The sequence below is a fragment of the Ylistrum balloti genome, unplaced genomic scaffold, assembly GCF_031769215.1.
Source record: "Ylistrum balloti isolate Yb309-2 unplaced genomic scaffold, AGI_CSIRO_Ybal_v1 Utg370450, whole genome shotgun sequence".
NCBI classification, from domain to species: Eukaryota; Metazoa; Mollusca; class Bivalvia; order Pectinida; family Pectinidae; genus Ylistrum; species Ylistrum balloti.
This window is the reverse complement of record NW_026782299.1, coordinates 607,732-631,029: the sequence shown is the minus strand read 5'-3', so window position 1 is coordinate 631,029 and position 23,298 is coordinate 607,732. Positions and strand designations below refer to the sequence as shown.

At 36.6% G+C, this 23,298-nt stretch overlaps 1 protein-coding gene across 1 annotated transcript in view; it reads left to right on the top strand.

Annotated features, from left to right (window-relative positions):
• Positions 1-23,103, top strand: part of LOC132554903 (transmembrane channel-like protein 5) — a 39,426-nt gene extending 16,323 nt beyond the window's left edge. The window contains exons 9-19 of the mRNA XM_060219234.1: positions 505-655; positions 1,016-1,174; positions 1,948-2,090; positions 3,390-3,459; positions 3,599-3,705; positions 6,540-6,635; positions 8,743-8,949; positions 10,538-10,702; positions 11,282-11,360; positions 12,703-12,841; positions 20,832-23,103. Of these exons, the coding sequence (XP_060075217.1) occupies positions 505-655; positions 1,016-1,174; positions 1,948-2,090; positions 3,390-3,459; positions 3,599-3,705; positions 6,540-6,635; positions 8,743-8,949; positions 10,538-10,702; positions 11,282-11,360; positions 12,703-12,841; positions 20,832-20,956 (1,441 nt within the window). The 3' untranslated portion in view covers positions 20,957-23,103. The remainder of the gene's footprint in view (positions 1-504; positions 656-1,015; positions 1,175-1,947; positions 2,091-3,389; positions 3,460-3,598; positions 3,706-6,539; positions 6,636-8,742; positions 8,950-10,537; positions 10,703-11,281; positions 11,361-12,702; positions 12,842-20,831) is intronic.
• The last annotated feature ends 195 nt before the right edge of the window (positions 23,104-23,298 follow it).

Genomic DNA, 23,298 nt, shown 5'->3' with positions numbered 1-23,298 from the left:
AGATAACTACTTCCTGTGTCATCCCTCAGTCACTAAAGTAGATAACTACTTCCTGTGTCATCATTTTGTCACTAACTTACTTCCTGTGTCATCACTATATCACTAAGGTAGTTAACTAGTTCCTGTGTCATTGTTCTGTCACTAAGGTAGTTAACTACTTCCTGTGTCATTGTTCTGTCACTGAGGTAGATAACTACTCCTATGTTATCCCTCTGTCACTGAGGTAGATAACTACTTCTGTGTCATCCCTTTGTCACTGAGGTAGATAACTACTCCTATGTCATCCCTCTGTCACTAAGGTAGATAACCTCTTTCTATGTCATCATTTTGTCACTAACTTACTTCCTGTGTCATCATCTGAACACTAAGGTTGTTAATTCTGTAGCCTTTTACTTAACATTCTGAGATCTTGATCTTGTTACAATGTATCCTATTAGGACTTCCCATCATCAGATCAACCTTTAATATTTTGTAACAAACATCGTGTTGTATGATTTTTTTCAGCATTTCCAGGTCCTATAAGAAAAATTACATTGAAGCAAGTGGAGTGTTCAATTTCTATATTGTGACAAAAGTATTTTGTGGCTGGGACTACAACATTACTGCTTCAGATGCTGCTCGACTTCGACACAAAAGTTTCTTTAATGAAATCAAGGTAAATCAGTGTCATTTCTGTATACTTTACGAACTATCTGGTGACATTATTTAACTACAGATAGATTGTAATTTAACACAAAGCCATTCAACATGTTTATACTGTAAAGGTGGGTTTTTTTTGTTCAAATTTTTGCATTTTCATCAGAATCTCAATACAATATTATCTTTGTTATTTTTTAGTTTTAATGTATCAGTTTTTTATATTCTGTCCTTAAAATAACTGAACACAATTACCCCCTTTAAAATAATGACCTTGAATAAGGTAAGTAAGAGTACTAAAAATAAATGTGTTGAATAACTCTTAAACATATAAACCCTGGTTATCTTGAATGAAACCTTATATCTTTGTTTATTTCAGGAATTTTTGTCTGGTAAAAAGTTTGAGGATGGTGACAGAGGTTTATCTACAAAGTGTAAATGGTTTTTAGTGAGAATCGTAACCAACCTCATCGTTATAGGAAGTATAGGGGGCTCAGCTTACTGTATATACTATATCAAGGACACAGACTATATCAAGGTAGGTTGTGGTAACATCATCATGGTGGGGAGAGCTTACTGTATATAACATCCAGGACATAGACTATATCAAGGTAGGCTGTAGTAACATGATCATGGTGGGGAGGGCTTACTGTATACAACATCACAGACAAAGACTATATCAAAGTCGGCTGTAGTAACATCATTGTGGTAGGGAGGGCTTACTGTATACAACATCCAGGACATAGACTATATCAAGGTAGGCTGTAGGGACATCATGGTGGTGGGGAGGGCTTACTGTATACAACATCCAGGACATAGATTATATCAAGGTAGGCTGTAGTAACATCATGGTGGTGGGGAGGGCTTACTGTATACAACATCCAGGACATACACTATATCAAGGGAGGCTGTAGTAACATCATGGTGGTGGGGAGGGCTTACTGTATACAACATCCAGGACATAGACTATATCAAGGTAGGTTGTGGTAACATAATATTGGTTAGGAGGGCTTACTGTATACAACATCCAGGACATGAATCTTATCAAGCTAGGCTGCATAACAGTTACTTACATCACTGTTGAAACAACAAGTAATATATAAATACAGATAACACTACTCATTTTCTGTCCATTATTTCATGATCGCCTGTTTTGCCTGCTTTGTTCCATATTACCAGTAAATCTACATTACAGTAACTAATAACAACATAGCAGAACCGCACCCTAATAATTGTCTGTAGTATTAATACCATTTAAATGACCATGAAATATTCTTTTAAACTCTTTTAGAAAATCCTTCTCTTTCTCAGACTAGTATTCTGATCCTTGGAGAGCTGGCCATGCCCTTGGTGGCCACTGGGATCATCCTTGTGCTGCCGTTTGTCTTCACAAGAATAGGGAAGTTTGAGAACTACCAGAAACCACAGACAGAGTTATATGTTGGTATGACGAGGTAAGTAGATTACAACATAAAAAATACAAGCTGTGAAATTCATATAACAGTAATGTTATGGAATCGCACAATTTGACATGATGAGCAATGTTCACACAATGTATGTACAATATGTACACAAAAGGAAACTAGACAAAATTTGCTATTGCACATCTCTACGCACATGGTGCGGTTCTCTCACACAGAAATGACTCTGTTGTGGTTCATATAAAGGATCTCTTTCAGGAGCAATGGAACTTTGTCAACACAATTTATTACATAAAAGTAGGTGGTATTTGTAGCACCTTGAGTGACTATCAGGAAATAGGATTAAAAAGTTCAAAAGGTCCATAGGGCCTGTGCTGTGAATCATAAAAACGACCAGAAACATAATCTGGTATACATTCCTTCTGTATTGTTCTCATATTTTCTGTTATTTTGTAACAAAAAAAATATGCATATTAGGGTAATATTAGGTGTTTTGGTTATTACACAGGTGACCTACCTGGTACAGAGTTGTCACCTATATACCCATATTATTTGTTGCCGGGATACACCACTTACCAGTCTTTGAGGTGTGAAACTACACACTAAGAAAATAAATAACACAGAGTCCAGTTGTGCCAAATTAAAAATTACCTTTATAATCACCTATCAACTTTAATGAGCATTTGGTCACTATTTCCTCAGGATTGCACATATTTTCTGTTAAATTTTTAATACGTAATGTTAATAATCCTTGTTTACCAAAGCTATCACATAGTGCTAAATATGGTATTGCGTGTGCACAATGTATGGACAATGTGTGGATGATGTTCATATGATGTTTTTAAGTGAATTGTGCATTACCAAAACTATCTTTAAGGTATATTTAAAATAAGATACCAGATTTTTACACCCACTTGAAATATCACTACAACGATATAGAATTTTGGTAGAACCGGAGAATAATGAGTGTAATGTGTAGGTGTTAACTTGACTAAAATCCAGGATGTTACTCAATTTCAGGTATTGAGTTTGTGCTAAACTCTTTTTTTTTCTGTGAGTGATCTAAGGGCTAAACAGTGTGTAATTTAGGCATTCAGTCTTGTGAAAGCCTACTTTTTCCAAACAGTTGATAATGTCTTAAACATGAATTAACCATGAAACCAAGCAGTTAGATGTTCTAGAGATAAAGGACATGACTGCCCTTTGCACTGAAAAGTTTTTATTTTCTATCTGTAAGGAGACCAATTTGTCATTATTTTCTATCATTTGACAGGCCCGATGTGCCTTTTTTTATTTTTAGGTATCAAATCTATATTTTTTATGTTTTTGCAGGACAATGTTACTGAAGGCTGCCATACTTGGTGTTCTGGCATATTTTTGGTTCAACAAAACAAAACATGAGGTAAGATTGCTTTAAGCTCAACTTGTCATATAGATCAGTAAGTGCATGTTGTTGTTTGTTGGAGGCCAGCTTCTTACTTTTGATAAACAATTATTTCTTTGTCTGCTGAATAGTTACAGACTTTTTGTTTACATTTCAGTCAAGTGCTTGTTGGGAGACTGCTCTGGGAGAAGATATATATCGTCTAGTACTTGTCGACTTCATCTTTACTCTGATTGCCACTTTTTTCCTGGAGTTTGTTCGTCGGTAAGTCATTTTAACTGGATGACAGGCAAGGACAAGGGTTTACCTGTAGATTGTGGTAGTGATGACAATGTTTTACCTGTAGATTGTGGAAGTGATGACAGTGTTTTACCTGTAGATTGTGGTAGTGATGACAGTGTTTTACCTGTAGATTGTGGAAGTGTAACAATGTTTTACCTGTAGATTGTGGTAGTGATGACAATGTTTTACCTGTAGATTGTGGTAGTGATGACAATGTTTTACCTGTAGATTGTGGAAGTGATGACAATGTTTTTACCTATAGATTGTGGTAGTGATGACAATGTTTTACCTATAGATTGTGGTAGTGATGACAGTGTTTTACCTGTAGATTGTGGAAGTGTAACAATGTTTTATCTGTAGATTGTGGAAGTGATGACAATGTTTTACCTGTAGATTGTGGTAGTGATGACAATGTTTTACCTGTAGATTGTGGTAGTGATGACAGTGTTTTACCTGTAGATTGTGGTAGTGATGACAATGTTTTACCTGTAGATTGTGGTAGTGATGACTATGTTTTACCTGTAGATTGTGGAAGTGATGACAATGTTTTACCTGTAGATTGTGGAAGTGATGACAATGTTTTACCTGTAGATTGTGGTAGTGATGACTATGTTTTACCTGTAGATTGTGGTAGTGATGACAATGTTTTACCTGTAGATTGTGGAAGTGTAACAATGTTTTACCTGTAGATTGTGGTAGTGATGACAATGTTTTACTTGTAGATTGTGGTAGTGATGACTATGTTTTACCTGTAGATTGTGGTAGTGATGACAATGTTTTACCTATAGATTGTGGTAGTGATGACAATGTTTTACTTGTAGATTGTGGTAGTGATGACTATTTTACCTGTAGTTTGTGGTAGTGATGACAGTGTTTTACCTGTAGATTGTGGTAGTGATGACAATGTTTTACCTGTAGATTGTGGTAGTGATGACAGTGTTTTACCTGTAGATTGTGGTAGTGATGACAATGTTTTACCTGTAGTTTGTGGTAGAGATGACAGTGTTTTACCTGTAGATTGTGGTAGTGATGACAGTGTTTTACTTGTAGATTGTGGTAGTGATGACAATGTTTTTACCTATAGATTGTGGTAGTGATGACAATGTTTTACTTGTAGATTGTGGTAGTGATGACTATTTTACCTGTAGTTTGTGGTAGTGATGACAGTGTTTTACCTGTAGATTGTGGTAGTGATGACTATGTTTTACCTGTAGTTTGTGGTAGTGATGACTGTGTTTTACCTGTAGATTGTGGTAGTGATGACTATGTTTTACCTGTAGTTTGTGGTAGTGATGACAGTGTTTTACCTGTAGATTGTGGTAGTGATGACTATGTTTTACCTGTAGTTTGTGGTAGTGATGACAGTGTTTTACCTGTAGATTGTGGTAGTGATGACTATTTTACCTGTAGTTTGTGGTAGTGATGACAGTGTTTTACCTGTAGATTGTGGTAGTGATGACAATGTTTTTACCTATAGATTGTGGTAGTGATGACAATGTTTTACCTATAGATTGTGGTAGTGATGACTATTTTACCTGTAGTTTGTGGTAGTGATGACAGTGTTTTACCTGTAGATTGTGGTAGTGATGACAATGTTTTTACCTATAGATTGTGGTAGTGATGACAATGTTTTACCTATAGATTGTGGTAGTGATGACTATTTTACCTGTAGTTTGTGGTAGTGATGACAGTGTTTTACCTGTAGATTGTGGTAGTGATGACAATGTTTTTACCTATAGATTGTGGTAGTGATGACAATGTTTTACCTATAGATTGTGGTAGTGATGACTATTTTACCTGTAGTTTGTGGTAGTGATGACAGTGTTTTACCTGTAGATTGTGGTAGTGATGACAATGTTTTTACCTATAGATTGTGGTAGTGATGACAATGTTTTACCTATAGATTGTGGTAGTGATGACTATTTTACCTGTAGTTTGTGGTAGTGATGACAGTGTTTTACCTGTAGATTGTGGTAGTGATGACAATGTTTTACCTATAGATTGTGGTAGTGATGACAATGTTTTACTTGTAGATTGTGGTAGTGATGACTATTTTACCTGTAGTTTGTGGTAGTGATGACAATGTTTTACCTGTAGTTTGTGGTAGTGATGACTATGTTTTACCTGTAGTTTGTGGTAGTGATGACAGTGTTTTACCTGTAGATTGTGGTAGTGATGACAGTGTTTTACCTGTAGATTGTGGTAGTGATGACAATATTTTACCTGTAGATTGTGGTAGTGATGACAATGTTTTACCTATAGATTGTGGTAGTGATGACAATGTTTTACCTTTTACCTGTAGTTTGTGGTAGTGATGACTATGTTTTACCTGTAGATTGTGGTAGTGATGACAATTTTACCTGTAGATTGTGGTAGTGATGACAATGTTTTACCTGTAGATTGTGGTAGTGATGACAATGTTTTACCTGTAGATTGTGGTAGTGATGACAATGTTTTACCTGTAGATTGTGGTAGTGATGAATATTTTACCTGTAGATTGTGGTAGTGATGACAATGTTTTACCTGTAGATTGTGGTAGTGATGACAATTTTACCTGTAGATTGTGGTAGTGATGACAATTTTACCTGTAGATTGTGGTAGTGATGACTATTTTACCTGTAGATTGTGGTAGTGATGACTATTTTACCTGTAGATTGTGGTAGTGATGACAGTGTTTTACCTGTAGATTGTGGTAGTAATGACAATTTTACCTGTAGATTGTGGTAGTGATGACTATGTTTTACCTGTAGTTTGTGGTAGTGATGACTATGTTTTACCTGTAGTTTGTGGTAGTGATGACTATGTTTTACCTACAGGTTGTTAGGCCAGTACTGCTGTAAAATACTAGGAGATACTGAGTTTGACATTGGCAGAAACACTTTGGACCTTATCTACTCTCAAGCTTTGTGTTGGTAAGTATATCTTGTCACAGTATGCATAATCAAATGTATGAAAAGGTAAGGAATGTTATAAGTATCGCTTTTGACCTCCAGTTGGTACCTGTTGGCCACATTTTCTTATCTGAAGGGTTGTAAATATATCAGTGTTGCTGAAATCTTTACAATGTCTGTTATACAGTCATGAACACCTTTATGTGGAGTTGATACAATTAAATGTTTTAAGTTAAAAAAAAAGCTATTTTGTTACAACTGATTATTATTATATACAGAAGGTTGGGAGCTGGATAACACCTACTACAAATAACTTTATATACAGTGTATGTCGGAGCAAGAACATGTTTTACTAAACCATGTACTATTACTCCTTGTGTTATCACCCCTAGTGTAATTATCTGTTGTGTTATTGCCCCATGTTTGTGTTATTACCCTATGTGTTATCACCCCTTGTTTGTGTTATTTCCCTGTGTGTTATCACCCCTTGTTTGTGTTATTACCCTATGTGTTATCACCCCTTGTTTGTGTTATTTCCCTGTGTGTAATCACCCCTTGTTTGTGTTATCACCCCTTGTTTGTGTTATCATCCCATGTTTGTGTTATTACCCCTTGTTTGTGTTATCATCCCTTGTTTGTGTTATTACCCTATGTGTTATCACCTCTTGTTTGTGTTATTTCCCTGTGTGTTATCACCCCTTGTTTGTGTTATCACCCCTTGACTGTGTTATCACCCCTTGTTTGTGTTATCACCCCTTGTTTGTGTTATCACCCCTTGTTTGTGTTATCACCCCTTGTTTGTGTTATCACCCTTTGTTTGTGTTATTACCCTTGTTTGTGTTATCACCCCTTGACTGTGTTATCACCCCTTGTTTGTGTTATCAAACTATGTGTTATCACCCTTTGTTTGTGTTATTACCCTATGTGTTATCACCCCTTGACTGTGTTATCACCCCTTGTTTGTGTTATCAAACTATGTGTTATCACCCCTTGACTGTGTTATCACCCCTTGTTTGTGTTATCACCCCTTGACTGTGTTATCACCCCTTTGTTTGTGTTATCACCCCTTGACTGTGTTATCACCCCTTGTTTGTGTTATCAAACTATGTGTTATCACCCCTTGAATGTGTTATCACCCCTTGTTTGTGTTATCACCCCTTGACTGTGTTATCACCCCTTTGTTTGTGTTATCACCCCTTGACTGTGTTATCACCCCTTGACTGTGTTATCACCCCTTGACTGTGTTATCACCCCTTTGTTTGTGTTATCACCCCTTGACTGTGTTATCACCCCTTGACTGTGTTATCACCCCTTGTTTGTGTTATCACCCCTTGTTTGTGTTATCATCCCATGTTTGTGTTATTACCCCTTGTTTGTGTTATCATCCCTTGTTTGTGTTATTACCCTATGTGTTATCACCTCTTGTTTGTGTTATTTCCCTGTGTGTTATCACCCCTTGTTTGTGTTATCACCCCTTGACTGTGTTATCACCCCTTGTTTGTGTTATCACCCCTTGTTTGTGTTATCACCCCTTGTTTGTGTTATCACCCCTTGTTTGTGTTATCACCCTTTGTTTGTGTTATTACCCTTGTTTGTGTTATCACCCCTTGACTGTGTTATCACCCCTTGTTTGTGTTATCAAACTATGTGTTATCACCCTTTGTTTGTGTTATTACCCTATGTGTTATCACCCCTTGTGTTTATCACCCCTTGTTTGTGTTATCAAACTATGTGTTATCACCCCTTGACTGTGTTATCACCCCTTGTTTGTGTTATCACCCCTTGACTGTGTTATCACCCCTTGTTTGTGTTATCAAACTATGTGTTATCACCCCTTGACTGTGTTATCACCCCTTGTTTGTGTTATCACCCCTTGACTGTGTTATCACCCCTTTGTTTGTGTTATCACCCCTTGACTGTGTTATCACCCCTTGACTGTGTTATCACCCCTTGACTGTGTTATCACCCCTTTGTTTGTGTTATCACCCCTTGACTGTGTTATCACCCCTTGACTGTGTTATCACCCCTTGTTTGTGTTATCAACCTTTGTGTTATCACCCCTGGCGTTATTACACCTTGATTTAGTGCTGTTGCTGTTTCTATCAGTAAAAAGTACATTATATTTCAGGTTGGGCACATTTTACTCTCCTCTGCTCTCATTCATCATGAGCATCAAATTATTCCTTCTGTTCTATGTGAAAGCTGTCAGTGTCCTACAAAACTGTAAACCATCAGTGAGAGCATGGAGGGCATCAAAAAGTCACACCATCTTTCTAGGTTATCTCTTCATTTTCTTCCTCCTGGCAGCCATTGCAGTAGCTTATGGAGTGTTGCTGTAAGTATTTTTCCTAACATAGTCAGATTCTTGGTGTTACAAGGTACATGGTCGAGATATCACTATATCACTATCTGTGATGGACTGAAACTTCCCATTGTTTCCATGATGATATCATACCTTCATTCCATCAATGGCCACATAATCATTGTGACATCACCAAAGATAGAGATATAGAGAATATCACCTGTTTGGAATTTTTTATAACAGTGAACAGTAAATGAAAGCTTGCAGAAGTATCTAAATGTGGTAAAACAATAGAATCTTACAAAAACTAAATTTTACCTCAGTAAGTGCTTCAGAAAATATAAGAAAATAAAAAATAAAAGATTCCTTGTTCATTTACATAACACACATGAATTTTAATTCTCGTAAGATTCTCTATATATTTATATAACTCACATGAATGTAAAATCACGTAAGATTCTCTATATATTTATATAACTCACATGAATGTAAAATCACGTAAGATTCTCTATATATTTATATAACTCACATGAATGTAAAATCACGTAAGATTCTCTATATATTTATATAACTCACATGAATTTTAATTCTCGTAAGATTCTCTATATATTTATATAACTCACATGAATGTAAAATCACGTAAGATTCTCTATATATTTATATAACTCACATGAATGTAAAATCACGTGAGATTCTCTATATATTTATATAACTCACATGAATGTAAAATCACGTAAGATTCTCTATATATTTATATAACTCACATGAATGTAAAATCACGTAAGATTCTCTATATATTTATATAACTCACATGAATGTAAAATCACGTAAGATTCTCTATATATTTATATAACTCACATGAATGTAAAATCACGTAAGATTCTCTATATATTTATATAACTCACATGAATGTAAAATCACGTGAGATTCTCTATATATTTATATAACTCACATGAATGTAAAATCACGTGAGATTCTCTATATATTTATATAACTCACATGAATGTAAAATCACGTAAGATTCTCTATATATTTATATAACTCACATGAATGTAAAATCACGTAAGATTCTCTATATATTTATATAACTCACATGAATGTAAAATCACGTAAGATTCTCTATATATTTATATAACTCACATGAATGTAAAATCTCGTAAGATTCTCTATATATTTATATAACTCACATGAATGTAAAATCACGTGAGATTCTCTATATATTTATATAACTCACATGAATGTAAAATCACGTGAGATTCTCTATATATTTATATAACTCACATGAATGTAAAATCACGTAAGATTCTCTATATATTTATATAACTCACATGAATGTAAAATCACGTAAGATTCTCTATATATTTATATAACTCACATGAATGTAAAATCACGTAAGATTCTCTATATATTTATATAACTCACATGAATGTAAAATCACGTAAGATTCTCTATATATTTATATAACTCACATGAATGTAAAATCACGTGAGATTCTCTATATATTTATATAACTCACATGAATGTAAAATCACGTGAGATTCTCTATACAATTTTTTATGTCGAATGTATTTATAATTTTGTACTGTGTAATAACTACAGATGTTTATATGGAAATGTTTAGCGTGCAGCCCAGCAGTATTTGTGGACCCTTCCAGGGCCAGATGCAGGCATATGACATTGTGACCACCCTTGTCAACAGCTGGAAGGGGGACCTGAAATGGCTTCGAGAAATCTTTAAACTGGTTTCCTCACCTGGTTTCATTGCCAGTGTACTAGTAGCCTTTAGGTAAGAAAAGATGAGGTCCAATCATTTATGTAGTATTACAGGCTGTAACTTGTGTTGGATCAGAGGAATAAAGAAACTGACCACATAGCCTTATCATATAGGTAGTATTACAGGCTGTAACTTGTGTTGGATCAGAGGAATAAAGAAACTGACCACATAGCCTTATCATATAGGTAGTATTACAGGCTGTAACTTGTGTTGGATCAGAGGAATAAAGAAACTGACCACATAGCCTTATCATATAGGTAGTATTACAGGCTGTAACTTGTGTTGGATCAGAGGAATAAAGAAACTGACCACATAGCCTTATCATATAGGTAGTATTACAGGCTGTAACTTGTGTTGGATCAGAGGAATAAAGAAATTGACTCTATCAAATGTGTGAACTGTAGGTATTGGAATGTCAAAAAACATGGCCTTTTACAATATCTCTATGTCAGTGTCAATGTGACATTGTGATGTATCTCTATGTCAGTGTCTATGTCACATTGTGCTGTATCTCTATGTCAGTGTCTATGTCACATTGTGCTGTATCTCTATGTCAGTATCAATGTTTCATGTTTTGCTCTCTGTTTGTAGTGTTGGTACCTACTACATGAGGATAGTAATGGTGGGCCACAAAGAAATGGTCAAGCTTCTGCGACAACAGTTGGCTATGGTAAGCTCTATAGTGTTTTTATAGAAAATTTTGATTTGTGAAATGTAATTGTACATGTAAACATCATCTCTGTTATACTTACTTGGTTTAAGGCCTGAAAATCATCTTAGGATTGGGAACAAAGCAGATTACATGTAGGTCTAAGTCTGTAGACTAGATAAACTTTAGGATGGGAACAAGGCTAATTAGGTCAAAGTCTGTAGACTAGATAAACTTTAGGATGGGAACAAGGCTAATTAGGTCAAAGTCTGTAGACTAGATAAACTTAAGGATGGTAACAAGGCTGATTATGTCAAAGTCTGTTGACTAGATAAACTTTAGGATGGGAACAAGACTGAATAGGTCAAAGTCTGTAGACTAGTTAAACTTTAGGATGGGAACAAGGCTGATTAGGTCAAAGTCTGTAGACTAGATAAACTTTAGGATGGGAACAAGGCTGATTATGTCAAAGTCTGTTGACTAGATAAACTTTAGGATGGGAACAAGACTGAATAGGTCAAAGTCTGTAGACTAGTTAAACTTTAGGATGGGAACAAGGCTGATTAGGTCAAAGTCTGTAGACTAGATAAACTTTAGGATGGGAACAAGGCTGATTATGTCAAAGTCTGTTGACTAGATAAACTTTAGGATGGGAACAAGGCTGATTAGGTCAAAGTCTGTAGACTAGATAAACTTTAGGATGGGAACAAGGCTGATTATGTCAAAGTCTGTTGACTAGATCTGTTGACTAGATAAACTTTAGGATGGGAACAAGGCTGATTATGTCAAAGTCTGTTGACTAGATAAACTTTAGGATGGGAACAAGGCTGATTATGTCAAAGTCTGTTGACTAGATAAACTTTAGGATGGGAACAAGGCTGATTATGTCAAAGTCTGTTGACTAGATAAACTTTAGGATGGGAACAAGGCTGATTATGTCAAAGTCTGTTGACTAGATAAACTTTAGGATGGGAACAAGGCTGATTATGTCAAAGTCTGTTGACTAGATAAACTTTAGGACTTTATGGATGGAACAAGGCTGATTATGTCAAAGTCTGTTGACTAGATAAACTTTAGGATGGGAACAAGGCTGATTATGTCAAAGTCTGTTGACTAGATAAACTTTAGGATGGGAACAAGGCTGATTATGTCAAAGTCTGTTGACTAGATAAACTTTAGGATGGGAACAAGGCTGATTATGTCAAAGTCTGTTGACTAGATAAACTTTAGGATGGGAACAAGGCTGATTATGTCAAAGTCTGTTGACTAGATAAACTTTAGGATGGTAACAATGCTTACAGAGTTAAATGAGTTAAAGGTAAAATTGCATTGGAATACATGATAAAATTGTTAACTATTGCAGGAAGGACGTGATAAAGCATACCTGTTGAATATGTTACAAGAGGTCAGTCGGTCAAGAAAGGAGAAACTGCGGCCATCTACTGAGAATCGTATCTTGTCCCCAACATCGGCTACTTCTATGGAATCCTTGACCTCACCAGGTAGGTATCTGTAATTGTTCAACTTCTTTCTAATACAGATCAACAGAATGCCATGTACTGACTGACCACTCTCAAACTATATTGTAATCTACGAATCATCATGTACTGACTGACCACTCTCAAACTATATTGTAATCTACCAATCGTCCATGTATTGACTGACCACTCTCAAACTATATTGTAATCTACCAATCATCATGTACTGACTGACCACTCTCAAACTATATTGTAATCTACCAATCATCATGTACTGACTGACCACTCTCAAACTATATTGTAATCTACAAATCATCATGTACTGACTGACCATTCTCAAACTATATTGTAATCTACCAATCATATACTGACTGACCATTCTCAAACTCTATTTAATCTACCAATCATCATGTACTGACTGACCATTCTCAAACTATATTGTAATCTACCAATCATCATGTACTGACTGACCACTCTCAAACTATATTGTAATCTACCAATCATCATATACTGACTGACCATTCTCAAACTATATTGTAATCTACCAATCATCGAAATATTGACTGACCACTCTCAAACTATATTGTAATCTACCAATCGTCCATATATTGACTGACCACTCTCAAACTACATTGTAATCTACCAATCGTCCATATATTGACTGACCACTCTCAAACTATATTGTAATCTACCAATCATCATATATTGACTGACCACTCTCAAACTATATTGTAATCTACCAATCGTCCATGTATTCACTGACCACTCTCAAACTATATTGTAATCTACCAATCGTCCATATATTGACGGACCATTCTCAAACTATATTGTAATCTACCAATCATCATCATATATTGACTGACCACTCTCAAACTATATTGTAATCTACCAATCATCATATATTGACTGACCACTCTCAAACTATATTGTAATCTACCAATCATCCATATATTGACTGACCACTCTCTATATTGTAATCTACCAATCATCATATATTGACTACCATCTCAAACTATATTGTAATCTACCATATATGTACTGACTGACCACTCTCAAACTATATTTTAATCTACCAGTCATCATGTACTGACTGACCACTCTCAAACTATATTGTAATCTACCAATCATCATATATTGACTGACCATTCAAACTATATTGTAATCTACCAATCTCATGTACTGACTGACCATTCTCAAACTATATTGTAATCTACCAATCATCATGTACTGACTGACCACTCTCAAACTATATTGTAATCTACCAATCATCATATACTGACTGACCATTCTCAAACTATATTGTAATCTACCAATCATCATGTACTGACTGACCACTCTCAAACTATATTGTAATCTACCAATCGTCCATGTATTCACTGACCACTCTCAAACTATATTGTAATCTACCAGTCGTCCATATATTGACTTACCACTCTCAAACTATATTGTAATCTACCAATCATCATATATTGACTGACCACTCTCAAACTATATTGTAATCTACCAATCGTCCATGTATTCACTGACCACTCTCAAACTATATTGTAATCTACCAATCGTCCATATATTGACGGACCATTCTCAAACTATATTGTAATCTACCAATCATCGAAATATTGACTGACCACTCTCAAACTATATTGTAATCTACCAATCGTCCATATATTGACTGACCACTCTCAAACTGTATTGTAATCTACCAATCATCATATACTGACTGACCATTCTCAAACTATATTGTAATCTACCAATCATCATATATTGACTGACCACTCTCAAACTATATTGTAATCTACCAATCATCATGTACTGACTGACCATTCTCAAACTATATTGTAATCTACCAATCATCATGTACTGACTGACCACTCTCAAACTATATTGTAATCTACCAATCGTCCATATATTGACGGACCACTCTCAAACTGTATTTTAATCTACCAATCGTCCATATATTGACTGACCACTCTCAAACTGTATTGTAATCTACCAATCGTCGAAATATTGACTGACCACTCTCAAACTGTATTGTAATCTACCAATTGTCCATATATTGACTGACCACTCTCAAACTACATTGTAATCTACCAATCGTCCATATATTGACTGACCACTCTCAAACTATATTGTAATCTACCAATCATCATGTATGACTGACCACTCTCAAACTATATTGTAATCTACCAATCATCATGTATTGACTGACCACTCTCAAACTATATTGTAATCAACCAATCATCATGTATTGACTGACCACTCTCAAACTATATTGTAATCTACCAATCGTCCATATATTGACTGACCACTCTCAAACTACATTGTAATCTACCAATCGTCCATATATTGACTGACCACTCTCAAACTGTATTGTAATCTACCAATCATCATATATTGACTGACCACTCTCAAACTATATTGTAATCTACCAATCATCATGTACTACCAATCATCGACTGACCACTCTCAAACTATATTGTAATCTACCAATCGTCCATATATTGACTGACCACTCTCAAACTACATTGTAATCTACCAATCTATATATTGATTCTCAAACTATATTGTAATCTACCAATCATCATGTACTGACTGACCATTCTCAAACTATATTGTAATCTACCAATCATCATGTACTGACTGACCACTCTCAAACTATATTTTAATCTACCAATCATCATGTACTGACTGACCACTCTCAAACTATATTGTAATCTACCAATCATCATGTACTGACTGACCATTCTCAAACTATATTGTAATATGCCAATCGTCGAAATATTGACTGACCACTCTCAAACTATATTGTAATCTACCAATTATCATGTACTGACTGACCACTCTCAAACTGTATTGTAATCTACCAATCGTCCATATATTGACTGACCACTCTCAAACTACATTGTAATCTACCAATCGTCCATATATTGACTGACCACTCTCAAACTATATTGTAATCTACCAATCATCATGTACTGACTGACCATTCTCAAACTATATTGTAATCTACCAATCATCATGTACTGACTGACCACTCTCAAACTATATTGTAATCTACCAATCATCATGTACTGACTGACCATTCTCAAACTATATTGTAATATGCCAATCGTCGAAATATTGACTGACCACTCTCAAACTGTATTGTAATCTACCAATCGTCCATATATTGACGGACCACTCTCAAACTATATTGTAATCTACCAATTATCATGTACTGACTGACCACTCTCAAACTGTATTGTAATCTACCAATCGTCCATGTATTGACTGACCACTCTCAAACTATATTGTAATCTACCAATCGTCCATATATTGCCTGACCACTCTCAAACTGTATTGTAATCTACCAATCGTCGAAATATTGACTGACCACTCTCAAACTATATTGTAATCTACCAATCGTCCATGTACTGACTGACCACTCTCAAACTATATTGTAATCTACCAATCATATACTGACTGACCATTCTCTAACTTTATTCACATCTCAACAGATTGACCGTCTCCTAAGTACTAAGATGTAACAATCATGTGTTTTGTACTGCTGGTGAGATGACCTTTGATTAAAGTCTTTTCTCTGATGTAGAGTTCAGTTGAACAGTGTTACATTAGCTTGGTATTTCAGTGATATCTGTCTAGGAAACCTCTGGTGTGTGTATTCATCTGTAGGGAGAGAGACAGCGTCACCATACATCCCAGAATGCACTATTATGAGAAAGGCATTCTACATAAATTCCTGATTATTGTAAAAGAGGTGAAACCTTTTTCTGAATTTATCATTGGTGATGTACAAACCTGCATGTTCTATTTTTACAGGTCTGCCTTTATACAGTTGAATTGGTTTGGTTTACAGAAAAAAAACCAACAGCACTATGTGATAGTGATATTGAAATAATGATTCTCTGAAGGAATTTCACCATTTGATTAGCTGTAAATTATTATTAGCTAATTTGAAAGGAAGTAAAATTTTGATGTATTCAGAGATTTTTATTTGCAATTGAGTTTGAACCTGACCTGATGCATTCAACTTTGTAAGGACATAGAGCTATTACAGTATGATAAGTATTGTATTTGTGTATGGTGGGGTGGAAATGTATGGTATTTTTGTATGATCAGGGACCACACATTTGTTATATTCAAGGAGGTTGAGGGTTTTACATGACATGGGATTATTTTTTTGAAAGTTTTTGTATAAATGACATTTCAGGACTGTCTACCCCAGTTACTAGGTAATGTGATAGGAGATTTGACTGATTTATCAATAACATAATTGTCATCAACTCCTTGAATTGATATCAATTGTTTCTGTGATAAGTGTTTCGCCTATAGTCTGTAATGCTGCCTACTTGTAGAACATTAGCAGTGTTGTTTCTGCTGCTACTTCTATCTAATGCTGAAGCTTTATTAGGTCACCTGAGAAAAAGTGTTAGGTGACCTATTGCAATACCCTTTTGTCCAGCGTCATCTGTCGTCCAGCGTCGTCTGTCGTCCAGCGTCCATCGTCGATCATGTGTCCGTAATTGTATATACATGTATAAACTTTTCACATTATTTGACTTCTTCTGGAAAACCTGTAAACTTATTTCATTGAAACTCATTCGAAAACTTTCATGGCCTCAGGTTAACCAAAATTGTAAATTCTTCAGTCCCCATTCCAAAAGGGCCTGAGTGGTGAGGATAAACAGGGGCAAATTTACTGAAATTTCAAAACTCTTCTCAAAATCCAAATAGGGTAGAATCTTATACTCTTCTCAAAATCCAAATAGGGTAGAATCTTATACTCTTCTCAAAATCCAAATAGGGTAGAATCTTATACTCTTCTCAAAATCCAAATAGGGTAGAATCTTATACTCTTCTCAAAATCCAAATAGGGTAGAATCTTATACTCTTCTCAAAATCCAAATAGGGTAGAATCTTATACTCTTCTCAAAACCCAAATAGGGTAGAATCTTATACTCTTCTCAAAATCCAAATAGGGTAGAATCTTATACTCTTCTTGGAAAGAAGGGTCATGAAGTAAAACTCTTGTGTTGCTGTACAAATAGCATTTCTCATTTTCTCTTCTCTATACTTACATTCATTTCAATTGTTTCAGTTTGTAACCATTAAGGCAACTTGGGCCTCTTGTTTGCAATAAAACTTGTTAGCTAATTGCTAAAAGCTAGTCAGCTAATTGCTAAAAGCTAGTCAGCTAATTACTAATAGCTAGTCAGCTAATCACTATAAGGGAGTATATGATTGCACATCAGGGATGTGTCTGAGACCAATCTTGTGTTACCTTCTCAGGGACGCATTGCAGAATTGGCCTCATCTGTGGTGTATCTGGTGTCACTTTGTCTAAGGTGTATCTGGTGTCACTTTGTCAGTGGTTTATCTGGTGTCAACTTTGTCTGTGGTGTATCTGGTGACACTTTGTCTGTGGTGTATCTGGTGTCACTTTGTATTGTATCTGGTGTCACTTTGTCTGTGGTGTATCTGGTGTCACTTTGTCTGTGGTGTATATCTGGTGTCACTTTGTCTGTGGTGTATATCTGGTGTCACTTTGTCTGTGGTTTATCTGGTGTCAACTTTGTCTGTGGTGTATCTGGTGACACTTTGTCTGTGGTGTATCTGGTGTCACTTTGTATTGTATCTTGTGTCACTTTGTCTGTGGTGTATCTGGTGTCACTTTGTCTGTGGTGTATATCTGGTGTCACTTTGTCTGTGGTGTATCTGGTGTCACTTTGTCTAAGGTGTATCTGGTGTCACTTTGTCAGTGGTTTATCTGGTGTCAACTTTGTCTGTGGTGTATCTGGTGTCACTTTGGTCTATGGTGTATCTGGTGTCACTTTGTCTATGGTGTATCTGGTGTCACTTTGTCTGTGGTGTATCTGGTGTCACTTTGTCTATGTTGTATCTGGTGTCACTTTGTCTATGTTGTATCTGGTGTCACTTTGTCTGTGGTGTATCTGGTGTCACTTTGTCAGTGGTTTATCTGGTGTCACTTTGTCTGTGGTGTATATCTGGTGTCACTTTGTCTGTGGTGTATCTGGTGTCACTTTGTCTAAGGTGTATCTGGTGTCACTTTGTCAGTGGTTTATCTGGTGTCAACTTTGTCTGTGGTGTATCTGGTGTCACTTTGGTCTATGGTGTATCTGGTGTCACTTTGTCTATGGTGTATCTGGTGTCACTTTGTCTGTGGTGTATCTGGTGTCACTTTGTCTATGTTGTATCTGGTGTCACTTTGTCTGTGGTGTATCTGGTGTCACTTTGTCTCTGGTGTATATCTGGTGTCACTTTATCTGTGGTGTATCTGGTGTCACTTTGTCTCTGGTGTATATCTGGTGTCACTTTGTCTAAGGTGTATATCTGATGTCACTTTGTCTGTGGTGTATATCCGATGTCACTTTGTCTGTGGTGTATCTGGTGTCACTTTGTCTATGGTGTATCTGGTGTTACTTTGTCTGTGGTGTATCTGGTGTCACTTTTGTCTATGGTGTATATCTGGTGTCACTTTGTTTATGGTATATCTGGTGTCACTTTGTCTATGGTGTATCTGGTGTCACTTTGTCTGTGGTGTATATCTGATGTCACTTTGTCTATGGTGTATATTTGATGTCACTTTGTCTGTGGTGTATATCTGGTGTCACTTTGTCTATGGTGTATCTGGTGTCACTTTGACCTTGTCTTGGGGGTATCTCATGTGATTTTGTCTTGGGGGTGTCTCATGTGATCCTGTCTTGGGGGTATCTCATGTGACCTTGTCTTGGGGGTATCTCATGTGACCTTGTCTTGGGGGTATCTCATGTGACCTTGTCTTTGGGGTATCTAATGTGATCTTGTCTTTTTTGGTATCTCATGTGACCTTGTCTTTGGGGTATCTCATGTGATCTTGTCTTGAGGGTATCTCATGTGATCCTGTCTTGGGGGTATCTCATGTGATCTTGTCTTGGGGGTATCTCATGTGATCTTGTCTTAGGGGTATCTCATGTGACCTTGTCTTTGGGGTATCTCATGTGACCTTGTCTTTGGGGTATCTCATGTGACCTTGTCTTTGGGGGTATCTCATGTGACCTTGTCTTTGGGGGTATCTCATGTGACCTTGTCTTGGGGGTATCTCATGTGACCTTGTCTTGGGGGTATCTCATGTGATTTTGTCTTGGGGGTATCTCATGTGACCTTGTCTTGGGGGTATCTCATGTGACCTTGTCTTGGGGGTACCTCATGTGACCTTGTCTTGGGGGTATCTCATGTGATCTTGTCTTGGGGGTATCTCATGTGACCTTGTCTTGGGGGTATCTCATGTGATCTTGTCTTGGGGGTACCTCATGTGACCTTGTCTTGGGGGTATCTCATGTGATCTTGTCTTGGGGGTATCTCATGTGACCTTGTCTTGGGGGTATCTCATGTGATCTTGTCTTGGGGGTATCTCATGTGATCTTGTCTTGGGGGTATCTCATGTGATTTTGTCTTAGGGGCATCTCATGTGACCTTGTCTTTGGGGGTATCTCAGCTTCTTTTGATGTATCAGTAAGTCGGTTTGAGATTCTATGATATCACTCAATAGTAATGATGAAGTAGTTACATAAGAAATGTGTGAGGTGTTCTGATACTAATAAAAAGAGAGCATGTTAGATGATATTGCATGTTATTCCTGGTCCTAAAATTTGTTTCAATTATCTTAAGACATCTTTTATATGTGCATGAAAGTACAATAGTGATTGTGTTTGAGAATCGCATAAGTTGGTGTGGAAGTACTGTGTTTCTAACATTTAACCACAGAACTTGTCTGATGTGTAGTAATACTATATTTTCATTTAGTAACATTTTTCAAATTATTTATTTAGATGTATTCCATATTGGTCTTCAAAAAACACAATGGTAGAAATATAAAACAAAGAAGAATTGTGTGTAGAACTTTTTAACTTGAATTACTCACTGTATTTGTAGTGACAGCAAAGTTTTTATTGCAAATACAATGATAGCTGTATTTATAATTAACACATACTGATTGTTTTCTTTATTATATCTGAAGGTGGACGCAGGTTTGTGCGAACAATTGCAGAGACTGTGGCAGCGAATACTCCTCAACAGTCCCCCGTCACAAATCGCAGGACAAGACACATAGACGGCAATGAAAACAACACTTCACGATTCTGATTCCAATTTCTCACATTTCTCCTCCATTTTCTGATAGATAGTGAATAGTATAAAGAACTGTCTTTATTTATTTACTAACATCTGATCTATTGTGTCTGTAATACACAAGACTATCTATGTGTGTGATCCTTGTGTCTGTAATACACAAGACTGTCTATGTGTGTGATCCTTGTGTCTGTAATACACAAGACTGTCTATGTGTGTGATCCTTGTGTCTGTAATACACAAGACTGTCTATGTGTGTGATCCTTGTGTCTGTAATACACAAGACTGTCTATGTGTGTGATCCTTGTGTCTGTAATACACAAGACTGTCTATGTGTGTGATCCTTGTGTCTGTAATACACAAGACTGTCTATGTGTGTGATCCTTGTGTCTGTAATACACAAGACTGTCTATGTGTGTGATCCTTGTGTCTGTAATACACAAGACTATCTATGTGTGTGATCCTTGTGTCTGTAATACAAAAGACTGTCTCTGTGTGTGATCCTGGTGTCTTTAATAAACAAGACCATTTCTCTGTGTGATCCTTGTTGGGTGTTGGATCATTTCTATGCAATTAGAGGTATTTTCTAATATAACATGCATATTCAAGTCTAATATGTTATCAATGTTTGTGTTTATATATAAATACATTATTGTACACTATTTATAACAGAAATCTATCCATCATTCCTTTTACTTGTAAAGGCCTACCTGTTATGAAATAATACTTATTGTAAAAATAGATTATATGTTGTATACTTCATTATTTAATAGACATTAATTTAGTTTAATGATGAATGGAATACCATTAATCACAAGGATGTATGTGAGAATCTAATGCCCTACCCCAGAATAACTGTAACTACATGGATGTGTGTGAGAATCTAATGCCCTACCCCAGAATAACTGTAACTACATGGATGTGTGTGAGAATCTAATGCCCTACCCCAGAATATCTGTAACCACATGGATGTTTGTGAGAATCTAATGCCCTACCCCAGAATATCTGTAATCACATGGGTGTGTGTGAGAATCTAATGCCCTACATGGATGTGTGTGAGAATCTAATGCCCTACCCCAGAATATCTGTAACCACATGGATGTGAGTGAGAATCTAATGCCCTACATGGATGTGTGTGAGAATCTAATGCCCTACCCCAGAATATCTGTAACCACATGGATGTGTGTGAGAATCTAATGCCCTACCCAAGAATATCTGTAACCACATGGATGTGTGTGAGAATCTAATGCCCTACCCCAGAATATCTGTAACCACGTGGATGTGTGTGAGAATCTAATGCCCTACCCCAGAATATCTGTAACCACGTGGATGTGTGTGAGAATCTAATGCCCTACCCCAGAATATCTGTAACCACGTGGATGTGTGTGAGAATCTAATGCCCTACCCCAGAATATCTGTAACCACGTGGATGTGTGTGAGAATCTAATGCCCTACCCCAGAATATCTGTAACCACGTGGATGTGTGTGAGAATCTAATGCCCTACCCCAGAATATCTGTAACCACGTGGATGTGTGTGAGAATCTAATGCCCTACCCCAGAATATCTGTAACCACATGGATGTGTGTGAGAATCTAATGCCGTACATGGGTGTGTGTGAGAATCTAATGCCCTACATGGGTGTTTGTGAGAAACTTATGCCCTACCCCAGAATATCTGTAACCACATGGATGTGTGAGAATATATTGCCCAGAATACTTGGAACTGTAAACATACCAGCATACAATGCAGCATATATTCAGCCCAGTAAGAAACTCATATCTGCTATAGAGGAAATCTTAATCTGCCACACATATGTAAAAAAAAAAAGAAGTGTTTTATACAATTACTGACAATTACAATCAGTGTTTTAGGGGTCAGTGTTTGTGAGGTAGCGTTTGGGGGTCAGTGTTTGTGAGGTAGTGTTTGGGGGTCAGTGTTTGTGAGGTAGTGTTTGGGGGTCAGTGTTTGTGAGGTAGTGTTTGGGGGTCAGTGTTTGTGAGGTAGTGTTTAGGGGTCAGTGTTTGTGAGGTAGTGTTTGGGGGTCAGTGTTTGTGAGGTAGTGTTTGGGGGTCAGTGTCTGTGAGGTAGCGTTTGGGGGTCAGTGTTTGGGGGTCAGTGTTTGTGAGGTAGTGTTTAGGGGTCAGTGTTTGTGAGGTAGTGTTTGGGGGTCAGTGTTTGGGGGTGAGTGTTTGTGGGGTAGTGTTTGGGGGTCAGTGTTTGTGAGGTAGTGTTTGGGGGTCAGTGTTTGTGAGGTAGTGTTTGGAGGTCAGTGTTTGGGGGTCAATGTTTGTGAGGTAGTGTTTGGGGGTCAATGCTTGTAAGGTAGTGTTGTGACTGGAGTTTTCGTAGGTTCAGG